Here is an 18638-nt window from a genome sequence, read left to right on the forward strand (position 1 = left end):
TGCCTGCAGCTGTGGTTTTACACTGGATTTCTCCCCCCGGGGGTCCCTTACTCACTGTTACTTACATTTTGACCCAGCCTACTCATCACTCTCGCCACCCCCATTCTGCTTCCCCCAAAGGACCACTGTCTGCCTATCTGCAAGGCAAACTGTTACAGGCAAGGACTGGACATTGTAGGAGCAACATGTGTTTGGGAGGGAGGAAAGGGGCAGTGTGCTGTACTCCCACTGAAATACCATATGGTGCTGATCAGTTCTGCCTGTGCATCAAGGCTTGCCTCTAGTTTTATTCCAGGAGCCTCAGTGAAGCTCAGGGCTTCCTACAGATGACTCCATTTCTTACGGATGCCTCTTTTTAATAAATTAATTATACGGGCAGACATTTTTAGTCTCACTTTTATGGAGTGCCTATAAATTTATGGACCTTTGGCAGGGAGATGACGTGTTTTATATATATAACATTTTACTAACTACCCATCTTAGTTGTCCTATGACCTCAGTCACTTCAGGGAAATGTACTGTTGCTCTTCTTTAACTAGACTTTGCTTACAGATGTAAAACCCGCCACTGAAAGGTGGCACTTTAAACTCAGTACACCTCTGCACCAAGCCTAGTGTATGCAAAAAAGAGGGCATGGAGCCGCTGATTGAATTAACTTTAGATAAAAGTGCCAAAAAGCACTGCTAAGGTGCCCGATCTATACAGACGCTGAGGAGCTGGGTCAAACTTGATGTGATTCTTCTTCCAGTAAAACGCAGGTTATGCGTGTTTTTCACATCTGTCAGCAGCCTATTACTATTATTTTTGATGGCATGTTTAAAAAAAACAAATTCTTGTGGTGAAATAGAGGGCAAACTTTCCTGCAGTGAAGGGCTGGATAGATGTTACTGGATGTGGTTTTTGGGGAATGTTGCATGAGCCATTACTGTAAGAAAGAGAGGTCTAAATTATTCTCTAAAATTTAATGTAAAATTATGGAACATCTTTCTAGATAACCTAGTCAAGGCTCAGTAATGCTGTATTTATCTTTACTTCCAGAAGCTGCAGAAGATGGGTTCTTAACTATTTTTACCTTGTCTTTTGTTTTTTCAAAACATGCTATCTTTTCTTTGTTTCCTTTAGTCTCTTTAAGAGCATAACTAAGGCCTTGCTGATTTATGTGGTTTTGAAGTCCTGAGGTTCACATAATAAAAGAAATACCATTCTTACAAACTACAAGTCATAGTGTTATGTTGGCATTCTTTCTATGATCCATAATGCTTTCCTTTTACTGTTGCATCTTTTATGAACCACTAATTTATAGTTGGAAGACTAATTTTAAAAACACTTGCTAAGAGCTCCTGAATGAGAGACTATGGCACTGACCACATGTGCAGTATGTACCTGGTAGAGGAGCTAATGGGAATTAATATTTCTTCTTCGTCTATTACCTTTTCTTCACCATTTTTCCTCAATTCACGTCTTTCTTTCAGTACTGCAGATCTAGGTTTAACTTCCCCTCATAGTTTTTAAATAGAAAGCTCATGTAAATGTGTGCTATAAGATAGCACTTCTCCTCCTCTTAAATATTCTGGAGTTATTGGAGCATAGCCTTACAGTATGTGTAAGAGAATATAGCTCACAGCTCAGTAGGTCATTCTTGGATTATGTCGTGGATACTGCCAATAAGAGGGCAGTAGAAAAGCTAGTTAGATTAAATGATTCAGTCCATCGCTTTTACAGAATGTAATTTAAAGGAATAGAATCATAATTTTTGTGCTTTTTGAAATGGGGTGTTTTTCTTCAATAATATCCATTTTATCCAGTCATATATCTGTCATGCTAAGCTGTTTCAGCAGCTAATATGAATTTGTCACTACAGCATTATTCAAGTAAGGAACAAATATAAGGTAAAAATGAGGTCAGAAATTATTTGGGCCCCTTTTTAAAAAAATAAATGCACAGAAGATTTTGTTCACCTCTGATGTCTATACTAGACATAAATGAACCAAAGTCACTTATTTTTAATTAAGTAATGCTTTTTCATATTAACATAAACTGATTTAGTCAGGGACAACCCTTCCTTGAGCAGGACTAGACGAGGTTCCTTCCAGCCCTACTGTTCTATGATTCTGTGAATTATCTGTGACTGTTTCATATATCTACTAGTATTTTCTAAACTGCATCTTTTACCAGTCCTGTAGGCTGTAGTGGCTAGGATTGCAACAAATATTGACAGCAATCTTAAAATTTCTTTAGTCCAATAACCTTGGTCAGTAAAAGAAGACAGATAGCCTCTAAGTCAGGCTCCCGATACCATTTTAATTTTGGTTATATTTGTGTGAAAAAAAATACAGTTACAACTTCTGTGTGTGGTGTTGGATCCTTTACTGAAATCACTGCCAGCCTGCCAGAGGTAGAGAAGCCCAATGTAAATTCATTCTGCCTGCATCTTACCAATGCCCTCCTACTGTGCAACTTCAGCAGTGTGAAAGGCCTTGTGCTCACCCTAGCACTTTAGTACATATCACTCTAAGTGAGCATACCTTAGTTAGCTTGTTAAAATGTAGGTATTGAACAGATTGGCTCATAGAACAGTTGCTTCAAATTTGCATATCTTATTTTTGCCAGTTCTCAGTTTAACTTCTATATTTTAATAATTTAAACAGCTATATTAAAAAGTTTTATAAATTTAATCTGAATAATCTCTACCAAAAAACGCATTCATGCTATGTCATAAAATAACTATTAGTGACTAGTTTGTATCCTATAAATCTAACTTGAGTTGATAATATGGTCCATTACCAGCTAACTGCACAGAGTATTTTTCATTTTACACTCTTCAGTTACTTTTTAGTGAAGTGTTAAAAAATATGAAGCTTTTCTCCTCTCTAAAATTGCATACTGTCTGTCTGTTATTAGGGAGATAACAGCTCTTATAAATGTTTCAGTAAGCGCTAAGTAGACAGTTATGTGCACTCTCATTCCACGCTTATTTGCTTACTGTAATAAACTGATAAAATATGTGTGGTTTGTCTCTGTGTATCTACAGGCATCATGAGTCACATAGATTTCCTTTAGAAATAATGTTGTGTCTGCAGAATTGATTGGTTATTTTCATAAACCATCCTAAGGTACACAAATGACTTTTATTATTTAAACATATGCTGTGTAAGATTTGTAGTGGGTTATCTCATGGTTACTAGATGTTTCTTGTTCTATTAACTCTTTGGAGATTTATTTTTTTTTTTATAGATCCAGAGTATTACAGTTATCTCACCCATAGGCTCCTTAAGTATTGAAGCGCTATGCACTGAAGAGATTTTAAAAAACCAAACAAACGAGAAAACTGTTTTTACAAGACTTGCCATGTTCTCTGTCAGTTTACATGAAACCATCACCACCTCCTCACTACAGCCTCACCATCCCACAGTCACTCTAAAAATAAATATGTGTTCTTTGCATTTATCTGGGAAGAGGGAAAAAGCAGCAAAAAGGACTCTCGTCTTTTAAAAATATGTTTATATATGCTTTGGAAGCCCAAACTAATGAAGTGCTTAGCACATTCTCAAAATTCCTTGCTTAGTATTTTACAGGATTAGATCTGCTACATGATTTTGTCATAAAAGTTACATAAAATAACATTATTAAAACATCAAAGACAAGCACTCATATTTGGAAATGTCAGAATCTCCAGTCTCGGTCACATGCTAGTTTTTTCCAGGGAATCCCTCCACCTTTATGAGACAGCTCCAATTCCTCCCAAGAACAAGTTCATCCTGTGCACTGTAGGCAGTAAGAGTTCCTCTTACAGTACCTAATGTCTGCCTATTTGATCATATGCATAGTGGTTTTTAAATTCAGGTACTTAGCTTCACCCAGGGAGACATCCAGAGGGGAATGCAGTAACATGGTTGCACGTCCCTTTGCTTGTGTGCCATACACACCATGACTTCTGTGAGGCTTTCTGAGCCTCTGACATGTGAGCACAGCTCCTGCTGGGAGCTCTGCATGCGCTGTGAGCTGTACAGCTCACCAGCTGGCTGGCGTGGGGCCTGCCCAAAGTCCCTTTTTGCACTGAGGTCTGGAGCCCAGGAGATGAGCACCGCTGTTATTCTCTTTTTCCTCCCTCCCCTTCCCCCAGCCCCCTAATTCAGCAGCAAGGGAAAAGTGGGATGAATGGCAGCAATGATACTCAGCCCATGCTTTCACGCAGCTCCAAAGCCTAGATATTCGGCACTGCTACTGTTCATCCCCTCTTTTTTGCCCCTGCTGCTGAATTTGAGGGTGGAGTGAGGAGTTTGGGAAAGAGTAAATAACGGTAGTTCTCACCCGCTGGGATCAAGAGCTGCATGCAGGCAGGGTTCCAGGAAGACTCCATGCCGACCAGCCAGTGAGCTCACGTAACTTATGGCACTTGGGACTGCCAGCTGCCAGCAGGGGGTGACCACAGTCCTATTGCTGTGTTTTTGGATCCACCCAGCCTTGCCTTCCTTCCTGGCCCCGTTTCACAGCATCTTGTCCAATCAGGCTAGGTTATTTCCCTTCAGTCTCATCTTCATTAGTTTCCTCCTAACTAATCTATTTCCCTCCCAGCAGTTGCATTGGCTCTTTCCTTCTTCAGGCTTCTTTGTCACCTTTCAGGAGCTATTAAAAATTTGGGAAGGAGAAATGCCTTCTTGGTTCCAGTGTCCATTTCCAACTGCTTACACACTGATATGCAAGACACCCCCTGCAGCATGGTGAAAACAATATTTTTATATATTTCTTTTTTAAATAAACTACAGTACAGTAATTCCAAGGCCCAGTTAGAGAATATTTTTCTATCCAGAATTACTTTACAGAAGTAACAGTGTCCTTTCAGGTATTGCAGTTCCTAGACCAGGTATGGGGTTGCAGGAAAAAAAATGACATATTGATTCCAAAGAGACATCAGTATATTAAGAATGACCTAATTATCTGTGGTTATAGATATATAGATATATACCTAGATGGATATAGAGATATACATCTGGTGGCATGTTAAATATCTCCTTTTTATTCATTTTTGCGAATGAACAAATGTAAAATATAAGCATACAAAAACTAAGAAAACCAGGACTTTAAAATGGTCATCCAACTTTAATTTAACCCCCATGATATACAAACTTTAAGATCTTTTAATTGTATGATCATGTGTTAGCTTTTCCATAGGATTCCTGCTTCATTCACTGTATTGGATGGACTGTGCTTTCTGAATAAACAACTATTAATCTTTTTAGTTTATCCCTAACCATTCAGTGTGTACCCCAATGCCTTATTTACTGCACACCACCAAAGTACTGCTCTGAATACAAAATGAGTAATTTCCTCATGTTTTTCTTTGGCCCCCATCACCACATTATGAGAACTTCACAAACGTTAAGTTAATTTTACAAACTTCCATGTGAAGTGATACAGCAGTATTAGAGGTGCACCGATGCATCAGTCCCATATTGGATCAGCACCAATATAAGGAAAATTAACAGTACTGGCAATCGGCTTGTCTTGGCCAATGTGGCTGATAATTTCGCTGGTAAATGCCCCACACGTGTGCAGCTTCAGTACAGCAGGCAGGTGGCCAGGAGCACAGCTCAGCAGCATGGAGAGCAGTCTGTTGTGAGGGAAGGGGTGCATTGGGGACCAACTGAGGCCCCAGCAGCGAGGGAGGGAGTGGGACTGGGGCAAGGGTAGGTACTGCCCATCTGGGGTTGAGCACAGGATGGAGCCGCAAGCAGCTTATCCCGGTGGTGCAGTGAGGGAGTGATGGCTTCTGCTGCCATGCTCACTCCAGAAGGGCATGGGGAACATGTGTCCCTGGATCTGTGCATAGGGTGAGGGCAGGCTGCCGCTGTGGGCTGGAGCTGGGCTGGTGTTGGGCTCTTTCCGGCGGGGGGCTGCGGTGGGCAGCGGCAATGCTGGGAGGAAAGCTATGGCAAATTTTGGGGTGGCTGCAGCCCCATCCTGTAGCCCCCTTCCTAGCACCGCTATCGCCTGCCCTCAGTGCAGCCCAGCCCCCCCACCAGAAAGAGCCTGGAGCCACCCCAGCCCATAGCAGCAGCCCACCCTCACCCCCTGCATAGATCTTGGGTCACATGTCCTCCGAGGATGTGCATAGCAGGTACAGGCTCCATCCTGAACTCTGCCCTGGCTGGGCAACGCCTAGTGTAGCCCCACTCCCTTCCTCACTGCTGGGGCCTCAATCTACCCCGCTCCTTCCCCTCCCACCTCGGCCCTTCCCCCACAACAGACTTACCAGCCAGACGCTGCTCTCCTAGTTGTCCAGCTGCACATCTGCAATTGGATCAGTATCAGCTGATATGGCTCATTAAAAATCAGCCATCAGTATCCGCCCAGAAAATATCTATCAGTGCACCCCTAAACAGTATTATCCCTACTTTACAAATTGGGAACAAATTAAAGTCAAAATTGGCAATAGTATCTACTAATTTTGAGTGCTTAATGGAGCCTTCTAGGTCCTGCTTTTTTCCAAATACTGTTCATTTTTAAGGCACTTAGGCCATTGACAGACATGAACCCCCCCGGAACACCCCCCCCCCCCCGGAAAAAAAACAGCGCTTTACTGAAAGAGGTATTGTGTTAGGTAGATTCAGCTCCCCAGCGTCTGTATAGATCGGGGCTTCAGCGGGGCTTTTTGGCAATTTTATCTAATAGCTGATTCAATTAGCTATTAGATAAAAGCACCAACAAGCCCTGCTGTAGCCCCTGATCTATACAGATGTTGGGCAAATCGGGTCAAACTAACATGATGCCTCTTCTGGGCATGTGTTGCACTTGGTGTGGGGGCATGCTGAGCTGAAAATAAAGTGCCGTTTTTTTTTTTTCACATCTGTAAGTAGTCTTAATGTTTGCAGCACAGCTCTTATCAGCTGCCACTGCACTTGGTAGTAAACACCTCCTCAGATCTAGCCGTGGGTGTCAAACGTGGAACATCCAGAAAATGAGGAATATGTAATTAGCATAAGCATTTTACCCACCTAGAACAGCAGTCCTGCATGCCTCTCTCTGGGAAGAGTATACAGGGTTTAACTGGGAAGGACTGTACAAAAAGTGGGCACTCCTGGTCTGTCTTAGGTTGTTCACATAGCCCTAATGCAGGCAGTAGCATGTGCTCCTGCTGCAACCCATTACCAGTATGGCTGTGTACAAAGTACATGGTGTAGTTTTACCTGGCTGTAGAGGCAACAGCAGTGCCCTTATTGCAAATCACCATGGTATAAGCCGAGGCAGCACAACAGTGGTTCTCAACTGGGGTGACATCAAAATCAAAAAAGTTATGGAGGGATGCCTTGAATCTAAAAAGGTTGAGAACCACTGATGTAGGAAAATTGAGAGAGGCAGCGACATAATCCAGTTCTCTAGCCTGGTATGTTAACTCTAAGACAGTCCCATGTTTCACAGCAGGCACCTACATTATTTGTATAGTTTTCCTGGTACTTAGAGAAATTTGCTGTGTTGCAGGAGATGTGGGTTTAAACTCTGTTTGGGATGAAGGGGGTCTAGACCCTGGATCTCCTTCCTAACCACTGCCTATTGGGCTAAAAACTGGGAGGATCTTCCTCTGCTGAGGTGTACACAAGATGAACCTATCCTGCCATGAAGGAAATAGAATCTAAACCATGCATAAATGCTAAAAGTTGCCATTACATATTCATAAAAGTGTCATTGAGGCACGTGAGGGTGAAATTGGATTTAGTCCTAGGTGTCCTCAAGTCTTCTACCGTGGCCCCCCAGTATCCCATTAGGGCAGAGGCCAGCAGTGTATGGCTTGTGGCCTGATCCATCCTATGGAGCAGTTTTTGTTTTGCTTATAAAACCCAACTATCAGCAGTATTTCAGCAGGGGGAGGGGACTTCTATGGTAACAAAGGAATTGCACATGTGGTGGGCTGGGAGGAACATGTTGGAAACACTGGCATGCCAGGGAGCAAGCAATTTTATTTCAGTCTGTTGCTCCTAGAAGTTGCTAACCTCTGGTCTAGGCTGGGATTAAGGGTGGATTGAACCCAAATGTCCTTGCTGTTCTTGCTGCTTGTGGCAGGAAGCAGACAGCAAAAGAATGAACAACGAAGCTTGATATTTATATTATAACTATTTTCTTAAATCTTACGTAATTTTATATAATTTAAGTAGTCTGCCATCATAGGTACTGATATATGAAAGAGGGAGAGGTATGTGAAGAAGGAAAAAACCTGAATGAGTTGAGGTGGGATGGAGTAAAGTAAAAGAAGTAAGCATGGAAAAAGAATGCTTGACATTAGTAGTTGGAGAGACTAATATGGTTAACTGGCAGATCTGTTTAATTCTGGTCATGCAGAAGTGACTGTGCTCTCTCTTTTCAGTTCAATCTTGTATATTCACCTATTGCTGTTTCTGCTCCCTTAAATACCTCACTGTTGTTTCACTGTATCTTTCCAACCAACCTCTGCAGTTCTTTCCTTCATTTTTTCCCTTACCTTCAAACAAACAAACAAAAAAACCCACACAGCTATTTCTTCTGTCCCACACTTGTAAATTGAAGAGTGTAAAGAGACCTGCAAAATAAAAAAACAAATGTTTTTCCTCACTCTCCCAGGCCAAGGAGGGAGGTAAAAGCTGGATCATGGTTCTTTCTAGCCCATCCTACCCTAGTCCCTAAAAGATAAGAGGGAAACCTGTAGTTTCTCTTTTACGCACGCTGAAGGCCAAACTGTCTCTTGACAGATTGATTCTCTTCCTCAGTGCCCTGCTTCCTGAGAGAGAGCATCTGATCAGAAAGAGAGATCTCCATTGACTCTATGCTTTTCCCCTGTCAACTGACCCAGTGAAATGGGTAGATTAAGGAATGTGCTTTGTCCCGAATGCAGCTAAGACAGCATTTCTGTTGAAAATGAGAAAGTATCTTTCTGCTCACACTTTGTGTCTGGCACAGGAGTGGTCCACAGCAGACAAGGGAAATAATTGGAGCAGGGGTAGGCAACAGGTTTGGTCAGAGTGCTGAAAAACCGTAATGTTTATCCTGTAAGGTCCCAGAGTGCTGGCATGCCAGAAAAAAAACAACGGCGGGGGGTACATGGCAGGATGCACTGCATATTAATATAGTTAATAATCATAAATGTTACTTTTTTCTTTTTTTTTTTACAGTAAATACCAGGTTTTGTAAACATTCTAAACCTGGTAACAATACACAAAATTTCATATACTACCTTTGTTGTGTATTCTTTTTTTGCTAAGCATGTTAACAAAGAGCCATGGGACTCTTCAGCCTGGAGTGTAGGCTCAGGGTGACTTGATGGCAGCTTATAACTACATAAGGGGTGTGCATCAGGAACTGGGAGAATGTCTGTTCACCAGAGCACCCCAGGGGATGACATGGTCCATTGGTCACAAACTCCTGCAAGACCATTTTAGGCTGAACATAAAGAAAAACTTCTTTGCCGTCCAAACCCCCAAGGCCTGGAATACACTCCCCCCACAGGTGGTGCAAGCATGTACTCTGGACACTTTCAAGAAACAGTTGGGCGCTTATCTTGCTGGGACCACAGCTGACTTCCTGCCCCTTGGGCAGGAGGCTGGACCCGATGATCTCTCAGGGCCCCTTCCACCCGTAATATCTATGAAATCTATGTTGTGATGAGAGAAAGAGAAAAAGAGGAGAAAGGGAAAGAAAGAGAAAGAGAGAAAAAGGAGAGGAGAGAACCAGACGCACACGCATAAACACACACACCCAGAACCAGACACATGCACGCAAACACACATGCGTGCACGCGTACACCCAAAACCAAACACATGTGTGCATGCTTGCGCACACAGATGCATGTGCTGACAAACACACTCACATACACAGAACCACACACCCACACACTCGCACGGAACCAGCCATCCATGCACACACAGACATGCATGCATGCACAGTGATCCAGATACATACACACACGAGTGCGCATGCGCACAGAATGAGGTGCATGAATATTTTCTCTTTGCTATAGCTTGAATTAAAGCTTGACGGTAATTTCATGAAAACCAGCATGCTTCTAGATCTGTTATTCCTTGTACACCCAAACCTTCCACAGAATAGAGCGAGTTATAGCTCAGCAGGAAGGGGAGAGTATTTAAGTGTCATACATCTTGCACTACTATCTACAGGAGTTGGGTAGTGTGATGTTTACTAACTTCTATTTTTTTTTATATGTAACAGGTCAGTGCTCCAGTTTTTGTGCCAATGGAAACTCATGAATTGCTTCATCGAATGAGTGGAAAAGGATTAGCAGTTCATTATCACTTCTCAAGACAGCCGTGCATTTATGGTGATCAAATGGTATCTGTACAAGTAACATTAACTAACACCACTGACCAGAAGATAGAGAATATTCACATAGGAGAGAAAAAGCTACCTGCAGGGATGAAGATGCATGTGTTTAACCCAATAGGTAATCAAATCAACCTTTTAAAAGAACAATATCCTATTTTTGCCTAGCTAAGTCATGAAATGGAAAATATTGCATATATTGATATTCTGCAAGATATTCTTCAAGAAAATACAGTCAGTTTTTATTTAAAATATTAAAATAATAAAGCATCTATATTTTCGATCAGGTACATGCCAAGGATTTGGGTGGTTTAACAAGCTGCATGTTAAGCTAAACTGGTGGCCAATGGCTTTGGTGCTCCGTCCTATGTCCAAGGTTGGACATTCCAATCCTCATAATGCTTGGGAGAATAGAATGGAAATGGCTGTACCTTTTTGTCTAAGGCATGTCCACATTGCAGTGATTGCCATGTAGGCCAACATCCCCAAGCCAGCATTCTCTTTGGTAGCTCTCTAGCCACAGCAGCTTAAAACTTGACACAGGCTTCAAGACCTACCTGAGAAGCAGGGTAAATACTAGCTCAGTTAGCCCTTATTAAATTGCCTTGCAAGCCTCATGGGTATTGCTATTCATTGCCATTCGAATCAATCTCAGTAAATTCTAATAATGTGGTAGACTTACAATTCTCTGTAAGATTCTGCCTCAGAGGAAAGGGGAACAGAATTCCAGCTTGTACAGAGTTCAAGGAGGAAAAGAAGAAATAGCATCATTTTAAGGAAAGCTAGTTCCTTTTCAGTGCAAACCCCTCTTCTTATAGAATCTCAGATGCCAAAGTTACTCATCATCAACATGTTTATCTCAAATGTCATTGTTTTTCTGTCACAGAGAATTCTCCATCACTACCGTTTCCAGTGCCTCCATTGTAAACACTGCCCAGCAACCTTTGCCATCATCTTCATCCTGGAAACTCCTGGAATATATGGAATCTCTTTGGAATTAACAGTATACATTCTTCCAACCCATTGTAGAAAGCTCAAATGATTTCCTTCTTCACCACAGACTCCATTAGTACAGAAAGACATTATGAAGGTTGCTCTTCAGTTATTCATGTAGCCCTAAATTCAGTCACTGAGTATTCTTTCAAACCACAGGCACCTGAGTAGACATTAAATCTACCCCCACTGTCATTGTCTTAGACATGGTCCACATTCCAGACTCCAGCATACTTCTGCATTCTTCTGAGAAGAAACTCCACCTAGAGCAATTTCTCATTGAGGAGTATACTGGACATACTGCTACTTAGGACCACATTAGGGCTTCCTATTTTTTTTTTCCAGATAAACAAGTAATTTCAGGATCTTATTTTGGAGAACAGCCATTACTCTCCAATTATAGGGGTATCAGGCCATCTTGATGTTATGGAGTGGTAGAAAAAAAGCAAAGTTGCATTTGCCTTTCTTTTAGGATTTTCTGAGATAAAGAACAATTGTCTCCCTGCGTGGCTCTAAGTGGAATGCCCTGTGTACCCTTGTATAAGAGCATGAGCTGTTTCAGGTTTGATCAGATAACTCTGTGCTGGTCTCTACAGCCAGTAATGTTCTGAGGACAATTTATAACACCTCAGATTGAGAGGATGCAGCTATGTCTACTGGTATAGTTATACAGATATAATCATAGCTTTGAAGTTCAGAGTTGCTCCCAGAAGGTAATCAAATATTTACCCATTAGTGAAGAGGCTCTGGAAGAAATCGAAGTTTAGAGTCTCTGGGGTTCTGCCAAACTGCATCTGCTGCCAAAAGAAAGCCATGTTATGCAACCTTTCAGCTTCAGAAACAGTTCTCTGCTGTTAACATTGAAGGAATACCCAGTCTCAGGGGCAATACCTAGCCTCCAGTGTGTGTGCGTGTCTGTAAAGTAGCACTAAATCAAGAGCAAAATGAAAAATGCAGCAGAGAGGCAGATTCCCTTTAGCATGGTCTCCCAGCCAGCAACTCCCAAAGACCACTTTTGACAGATGCTTGAGCGTTTGAAACTCCATAGGGAAAAGTACATCTTGTCTAATTCTCTTCTTTTAATGCCTGATGTAAGATTATTATCTCTGATCGGGTAGAAGATGCTATTAAGGATAGTTAATAGTTCCAGTTTGACAGCAGACTTCTTTACTGTCTTCCCCCATCTTCTTTGCAGACTCTTCTCATAAGAAACTCATACCAGAGGAAATAAGCACCCTTCTCATAGGGGTGTTCTTGAGAGGGATCATGTGTAGCACCCTCAGGAATAAACTCAACACCATATTTTTCTTAATTCCAGGAAGGGATAATCATCTGTGACTTGAAAAAAGTCAGCATCCCAACCATGAAGGCTTTGTATGGGTTAACACTGGGGGATATAATGGTATCGCTGTCCAAAGAAACTGGTGTGTACCTCGACTTAGAAGAAGCTTGCTTCCACATCAAGCAGTCCTAATTCTGTGTGGGAGTGAATCATTTCCAATTCCTTGTCCTGTTCAGTTATTCACAGTGCTTTGAGTATTTGCCAAGTAATTTTCAGTAGTTCCAGTACAAGTTAAATATATGGAGGTGGAGGACATATTTATATTTCATTTTCCTGGATAGCTAGCTTTTTATCTTCCTTTGGGGTCAGATGCATTGTAGGTGGTCTCATTAACTTAGAGAAGTCCTCTCTTCAGCCTATATAAGGAACACTTTTATTGGAGTAGGCCTGGACTTCATTCACGTTAGAGCCTTCCTACAGAAAGAGACAGATTTCCAGAAAAGAGATGCCTAGAACCTAGCCTCAGACCTAGATGGGGTATGTTCATTGCCAGTACCTTATACATAGCCACTGGAATAGCTTGCTGCCCATACTACATATCACTTTTCTGGAACTCAGTATCAGCTTCTTTTCAACATCAGGTGGTTCAAGTGCTCATAGACAATAGTATGACCAAAGATAAATCTAGATGGTTTTAGTGTGGTGGTATGATCACCTTTCCATTCCTCCTCCACTCCTGCCATCTCTAGGAGTCAGTGGCCCAATCCTGATGGAAGTGGCTTCCAAGACCCTCTTCACAAGTCACGCAGTCAGCCAATGGCACCTACTGTACCCTGCCAACCCTAGAAGCCAAGTCTAGTCCTGACTACATCCTCCTTTTCAAAATCCTTGATCTACTGTTGACCATGGCTGTATATTATATTGGCAAACAAAAAGGAACAAGCTCTCAAAAACCTGTCTACAGGAGCGAAAACGCCATGTGTCTAGTGTGTTCATAATTATTTATCTGATAGCAGTATTCCCAGAAGGGAAAAATAATGTAGGCATAGATGCGCTAAGCAGGAAGTTGTACAAATCCTTTCCCAAAGGGGGTAAAAGTTAATCAGCCTACATGTGACTAAATGTCAACTGCCACCAGTATTACACCGGGACTAATAGGGAAAGAAAATCACAAGTGGAGAGATTCCTGTTGGATTGAAGCAGTCCCCTCTTTTCTACTTCTTTCCCTACCATTCCTTTGATCTCTGTATACAAAAGGCAAACCAGTCAGGTCAGCTGCACTACGCAGCTTCTCTCCAACTGTCTGCATTACTGCTGGTTCATCTTCCATTACTTCCAGACCTTCTTGCCTAGTGATGAGGCTGGATTCTTCACGCAAACCATAAATCGTTCATCTGAATGGAGATTAATCTGCTCACTACCATGGGCCACCACTGCTCACAGAGGATCAAAATCAAAGTTGTTACAGTCCAGGAAGAAATCAACCCTGAAATGCTATCTGGATCAAAAAAACACAGATTATATAGGGAAAGACTAAAAGGATAGGGCTATCATCCTCAAAGTGGGTGAGTATCTGCAGTTTTTAGAATATCTGTTATACTTGAAATCACAGAGACCAGTTGTACCTTCTCTCAGGGCTCATTTGGCAGCTGTCTCTGTTTACCACAGCTTGGTCAGGGATAAATCTATATTTTCTCAACTCTCAGTTTTTATATTTCCTCAAGGAATTGAACAGTGCCTGTTATTGAGGGGAATCTCAATCATCCCTGTTCCAAATTATGGTACTTTGTCTAGCTCTTAAATTGCTTGCAGTTCCACCATAAACAGGCTACTTGTAACATCTGTCTATCAAAACAGAGTTCTTAATAGCCATTTTTTCTGCTAGGATGATTAGTGAGGTTAGTGTCTTGATGACCACTCTGCCCGCATCTACAGTTGTTTTAAGGCCTGATTCTAACTTTATGCCTCAGGTTATCTCTGATTATTTCCACTGTCACAATATACCTCCCTCCCCATTTTCTCTCCCAGAAGTCATGCTTGCCCAGGGGAGTCTTATTTATACTTACTGGGTGTTAAGAGCCCTGTAATGAGGTTTAGAATCCCACAAACACTTTAGGAATTTAGAATGTGGCTTACAGGGGAAATGTACATATCGGGTTAAAGCTTTGTCCCACTCTAGCTAGTTATTACCTTCATAGCTTATTTAAGATAAGTTTCCCCGGCAGAGATTTTCAGAGCAACAGAATGGAGTTTGTTTCACAAGAGTTTGTGACACAAGATGGAGTTTGCTATTACAGAGAACTAGTTATTAGGTTTGGCATTTTGTGCTTATTCTTGTTTCAGTCAAGAGGTGCCACGTTTCATTTTTACCTAAAACTCCTTGTCCCCCACTTGCCAATTTCCTGTTAATGTGAACCCTTCACCAACAAAAAAAAAAGTTACTTCCTTCAAGGACTGTCTGTCCTTCCCTCTGCTGAGGAGTTCTTTTTATTTCACAGTTGTATAGTCTAGGATTAACAGCCTACAGCCCCAAGGCCAGTTTTGGCTGTCAGGCAGTTTGGAAGAGTGCGGGATACAGAAACAGTATTCAGGAGCAGCCAGGTCAGATGCATGTTGGCAGCAATTCAGCAGCAAGATCTGAGTTGCAAGTACCAGTCAGTCTTCCCCACACCAAACTCCATTATTTTGGCAGTTTTTGACTTCAAAAAGGTTGCCAGCCCCGGGTCTAGGGAGAAGGAGTTTAAGTAAATGCACTGCTGTATATGTCAGTGGCTCTCAACCTTTTTAGACTCAAAAACAGTCCTTGGAAAATACCAGCTCTTTGCTTTTACTTGTTTTTGACTGCACAAAAATAATAGAGCAATTTTTCTGTCAAAGAGAACTCAGAGAAACCACAACAGGTCAGAATGTTTTTAACACTATGAATTCTTATTTGAAATCTGTGGTTTTATCTTGTGAATCTGGCATTCTTGAAAGTATCTTAAGGCGCCCAATGGTACAACAGCATTGTGGTAGAGAATCATTGATATATATACTGTCGAAGTCCCCCAGTGCAAGGGCACTTCTCCAAGTGGGTGCATCTTCTGTGTGTAATTTTGCAGGTGCCATGTCCCGGTAATAGGAGTGCACAAAAGCAGCTCTTAAACAACAGTTAATTAGTTGGTAAGCCATCTTTAAGTTTAAAAAATAAGTTTTGTTTTCAGTGTACAGTGGTGATACGCTAAGCATTGCAAATGTTTTACATAGAAAATGTTTTATACTGTTAACATAGTAGAACAGTAGTAACTTTTCAGGAAGCTGGCATAACAAGTTGTTGAGATTTGACCTTTAATTGGTCAGTGTCTGAGAGGAGCAATTAATAAAATAAAATTCTTGCAGTTGGCATGAAGCGAGCTTTCAAATACTGAATGAGCAAGATTAGCCACAGTGCTAGGAGTGGCATTTTTAACAAATGACTAATGTGTCCTCCTCCTATTTACTTAAAAAAGGGTCTTCTGGAACTGGGCAAAATTTCTTTTTTCTGGCTGACCTCTTAGTTATTCTTGACACTAAACTATGATCTTAGAAAAATGGTAACTGGAGGTTTAGGACAATGAAATGAAAAACCAGTTATGCTCACATCCTTTAAAAAAAATGGAATCTTTAATTATTCTCTGTACGAAGAAACATAAATGATACCTGGCTGCTTCTTCCTACTCTCATGTGGCATGTTTTTCATGCTGCTGCAACAAAATGTGGTCTTTTATTTTTCAGGGAAAAAACTGGAATCAGTTGGATTTTGATCTATAAACACGTTGCTATTAAGACATGTACTTCTAGAGACAAAATCTGAATTTGGTAATAAATTGAATGGAGTAGTATCTGCTTATTGGGCTGTATAAATATGTTGTTAGCCTGAACTATGTTGTCAGTGTGAAGAAGCAATGGCCTCTCCAAACAGAAGATTGCAACTCCATCAGAAGGGCAATTTTTGCTTTTCTCTTTTAAAATCTACAAAGAAATATTCTGAGCCTTGATGAGTGAAAACTAAATAAACCAAGGAGTGCCTTGCATAAAACAGTTTTAAAAATAGGCATGTTCACCAGAATCCATAAATCTTATATTTTTGCCACTTTTTTTCTCTCCCCATCAACACCCCACCCCCCGATTTTGAAATGGATGTGTACTTTACCCGGTTGAGATTTCTTGACCTTTTCTGACTTGGTCCTGATGTCCTAATTTCCTATAGTATTTTTTTCTGTTAAAGTGCACATTTATTTGTGGTATCTCTTCTGCTGACCATTTTAGTTACCTCAGTTTCTCTGTGTACGTGACCTTCTGATATTATAGTTACTTAAATTTGAGTTTTCTGCATTTTATTCTCATTTTGTTATGGCTCTGAAGTTTTATTACTTTAAGTTTCTTCCTAATTAAAATTCTACTTGTGTTTTTTGTCTCAAGGATCCTTTCTGTACTAAGAAACTAAACTAGGTCCTGTAGTTGTACATTTGAAAACAAAAGAAGCTGCAATGCAGTCACACATTTCTGTGAAAGCATCTTCTCAGTCATCTCAGTAGTCTCAACTGTTGTTGTCACTGGCAGAATTGCAATAGTGACAAATGATCTTATATTTGCTGCTATAAACACGTGTAGGCAGTTTGTTTTTCTTTTTGGGACTGTATAAATCCTAACATAGACCTTATCTTGTAGCACCTTCTGTTATCACTTTTTTGTTCTACCTCATCTGACTTCACCTTCTATCCAAGTGTTTTCTACATTCTTCAGGCAAGGTTTTTTGAGTAGATGATTTTATTATACCACATGTACTCAAAGAACTTTGCCTGCCTATATCCTTAGACCAACATGGCTACAACCAAAAATCCTACATTCTTCCAGACTTTACTTTGTTGCAGTTAGACTTTATATTTCGACTTGTCATTTAAACAGCTGGTCCCTGAGTTTTTGAAAATATAGAGCATGCTAAAATTGGATTGGAAGACCATTACAAAAGCTTCCCTCTGCCTGCTGGTAATTTGCCATATTTTCCTGTAGTGGCGTGTACTGGTCTGTTTCTGTATATTTTCTCCTAGGCCCCACTAGTTTGTTCTCATCTGACAACCAGTATCCAACCTGTCCTTTCTGTATCAAAGGAGGGTCCAGTATCCAACAAATCATCTGCATAGTACAGTGATTTAGCTCTGATGTCCAAGAAACTAACAATAGATATATTCCTCTTCATGCTGTAATCCACAAAGTGCCACGTTTCTCCACTGCTTGTAAGCGGGGGGGAAGGGTCCATTTTACATCCCATAATCTTTCTAATCTATCTATAACCAATGCAGGCAAAATATAAGGAAAGAAGTAAGCTAGACTGACTATAGAATATTTAGTATGGTATATATATATTAAAGTACATTTTACTAACATTTTAAAAAATATTTCATGCTTTACATTTTAGAAACTGATCAATTAACACTGTCACTCTAAATGAAATTCAAATGAAAGAACTGCTTACAGACAAAAAGATAAGATTTGAACTTCCTGTTTTCCTTTCACTATATACCCCTGCTGTGTTAGTGCAATCCCATTGTTCTTTGACAGTGTAGCTGTAAAACTGTAGTATTAAAAATGTTTTTATTGAAGAAAGTTTCTTTAAGGACTTCTCAAAAATAACAATTCAAAATTTGATCAGATCATGCTGAAATTTAAATTAGCTGTAAGCATTTGATTTTTTTTCTTTTACATATTAAACATTTTATTTATGTTTGCTAATAGTCTACTGGCGGGGTTGCATGCATGCTAGTTTATGTGTTTAAAATGCTTTATTCTAGAATCTCTTGAGCCTGAGGGATCCATTACTGTTTCAGTGGGTATTGACTTCTGTGATTCTACTCAGACTGCCAGTTTCCAATTATGGTAAGTACATTTTTAAAAAGAAGTTATAGTATTTGCATGGAAATAGAGATGAGGGAAACTATATTGGTAACTTTATGCTATTTGAATTTGCCTTGATATGGTTTTTAACCAGTTTGAAATATTATTTGAAAATGTATGGACAAAGGATTTATTGATTTTTGTT

General features: G+C 40.6%; 1 protein-coding gene across 3 annotated transcripts in view; it reads left to right on the plus strand.

Annotated features, from left to right (window-relative positions):
* The window catches only part of AP3B1 (adaptor related protein complex 3 beta 1 subunit), a 291241-nt gene that overhangs the window by 236307 nt on the left and 36296 nt on the right, over positions 1–18638 (plus strand). For all 3 annotated transcript variants that reach the window (XM_019532203.1, XM_019532205.1, XM_019532206.1), the window contains 2 exons: positions 10195–10426; positions 18391–18475. In XM_019532203.1, the coding sequence (XP_019387748.1) occupies positions 10195–10426; positions 18391–18475 (317 nt within the window). The remainder of the gene's footprint in view (positions 1–10194; positions 10427–18390; positions 18476–18638) is intronic.

Source organism: Crocodylus porosus, unplaced genomic scaffold (genome assembly GCF_001723895.1).
Source record: "Crocodylus porosus isolate Cpor-Errol unplaced genomic scaffold, CroPor_comp1, whole genome shotgun sequence".
NCBI lineage: Eukaryota > Metazoa > Chordata > Crocodylia > Crocodylidae > Crocodylus > Crocodylus porosus.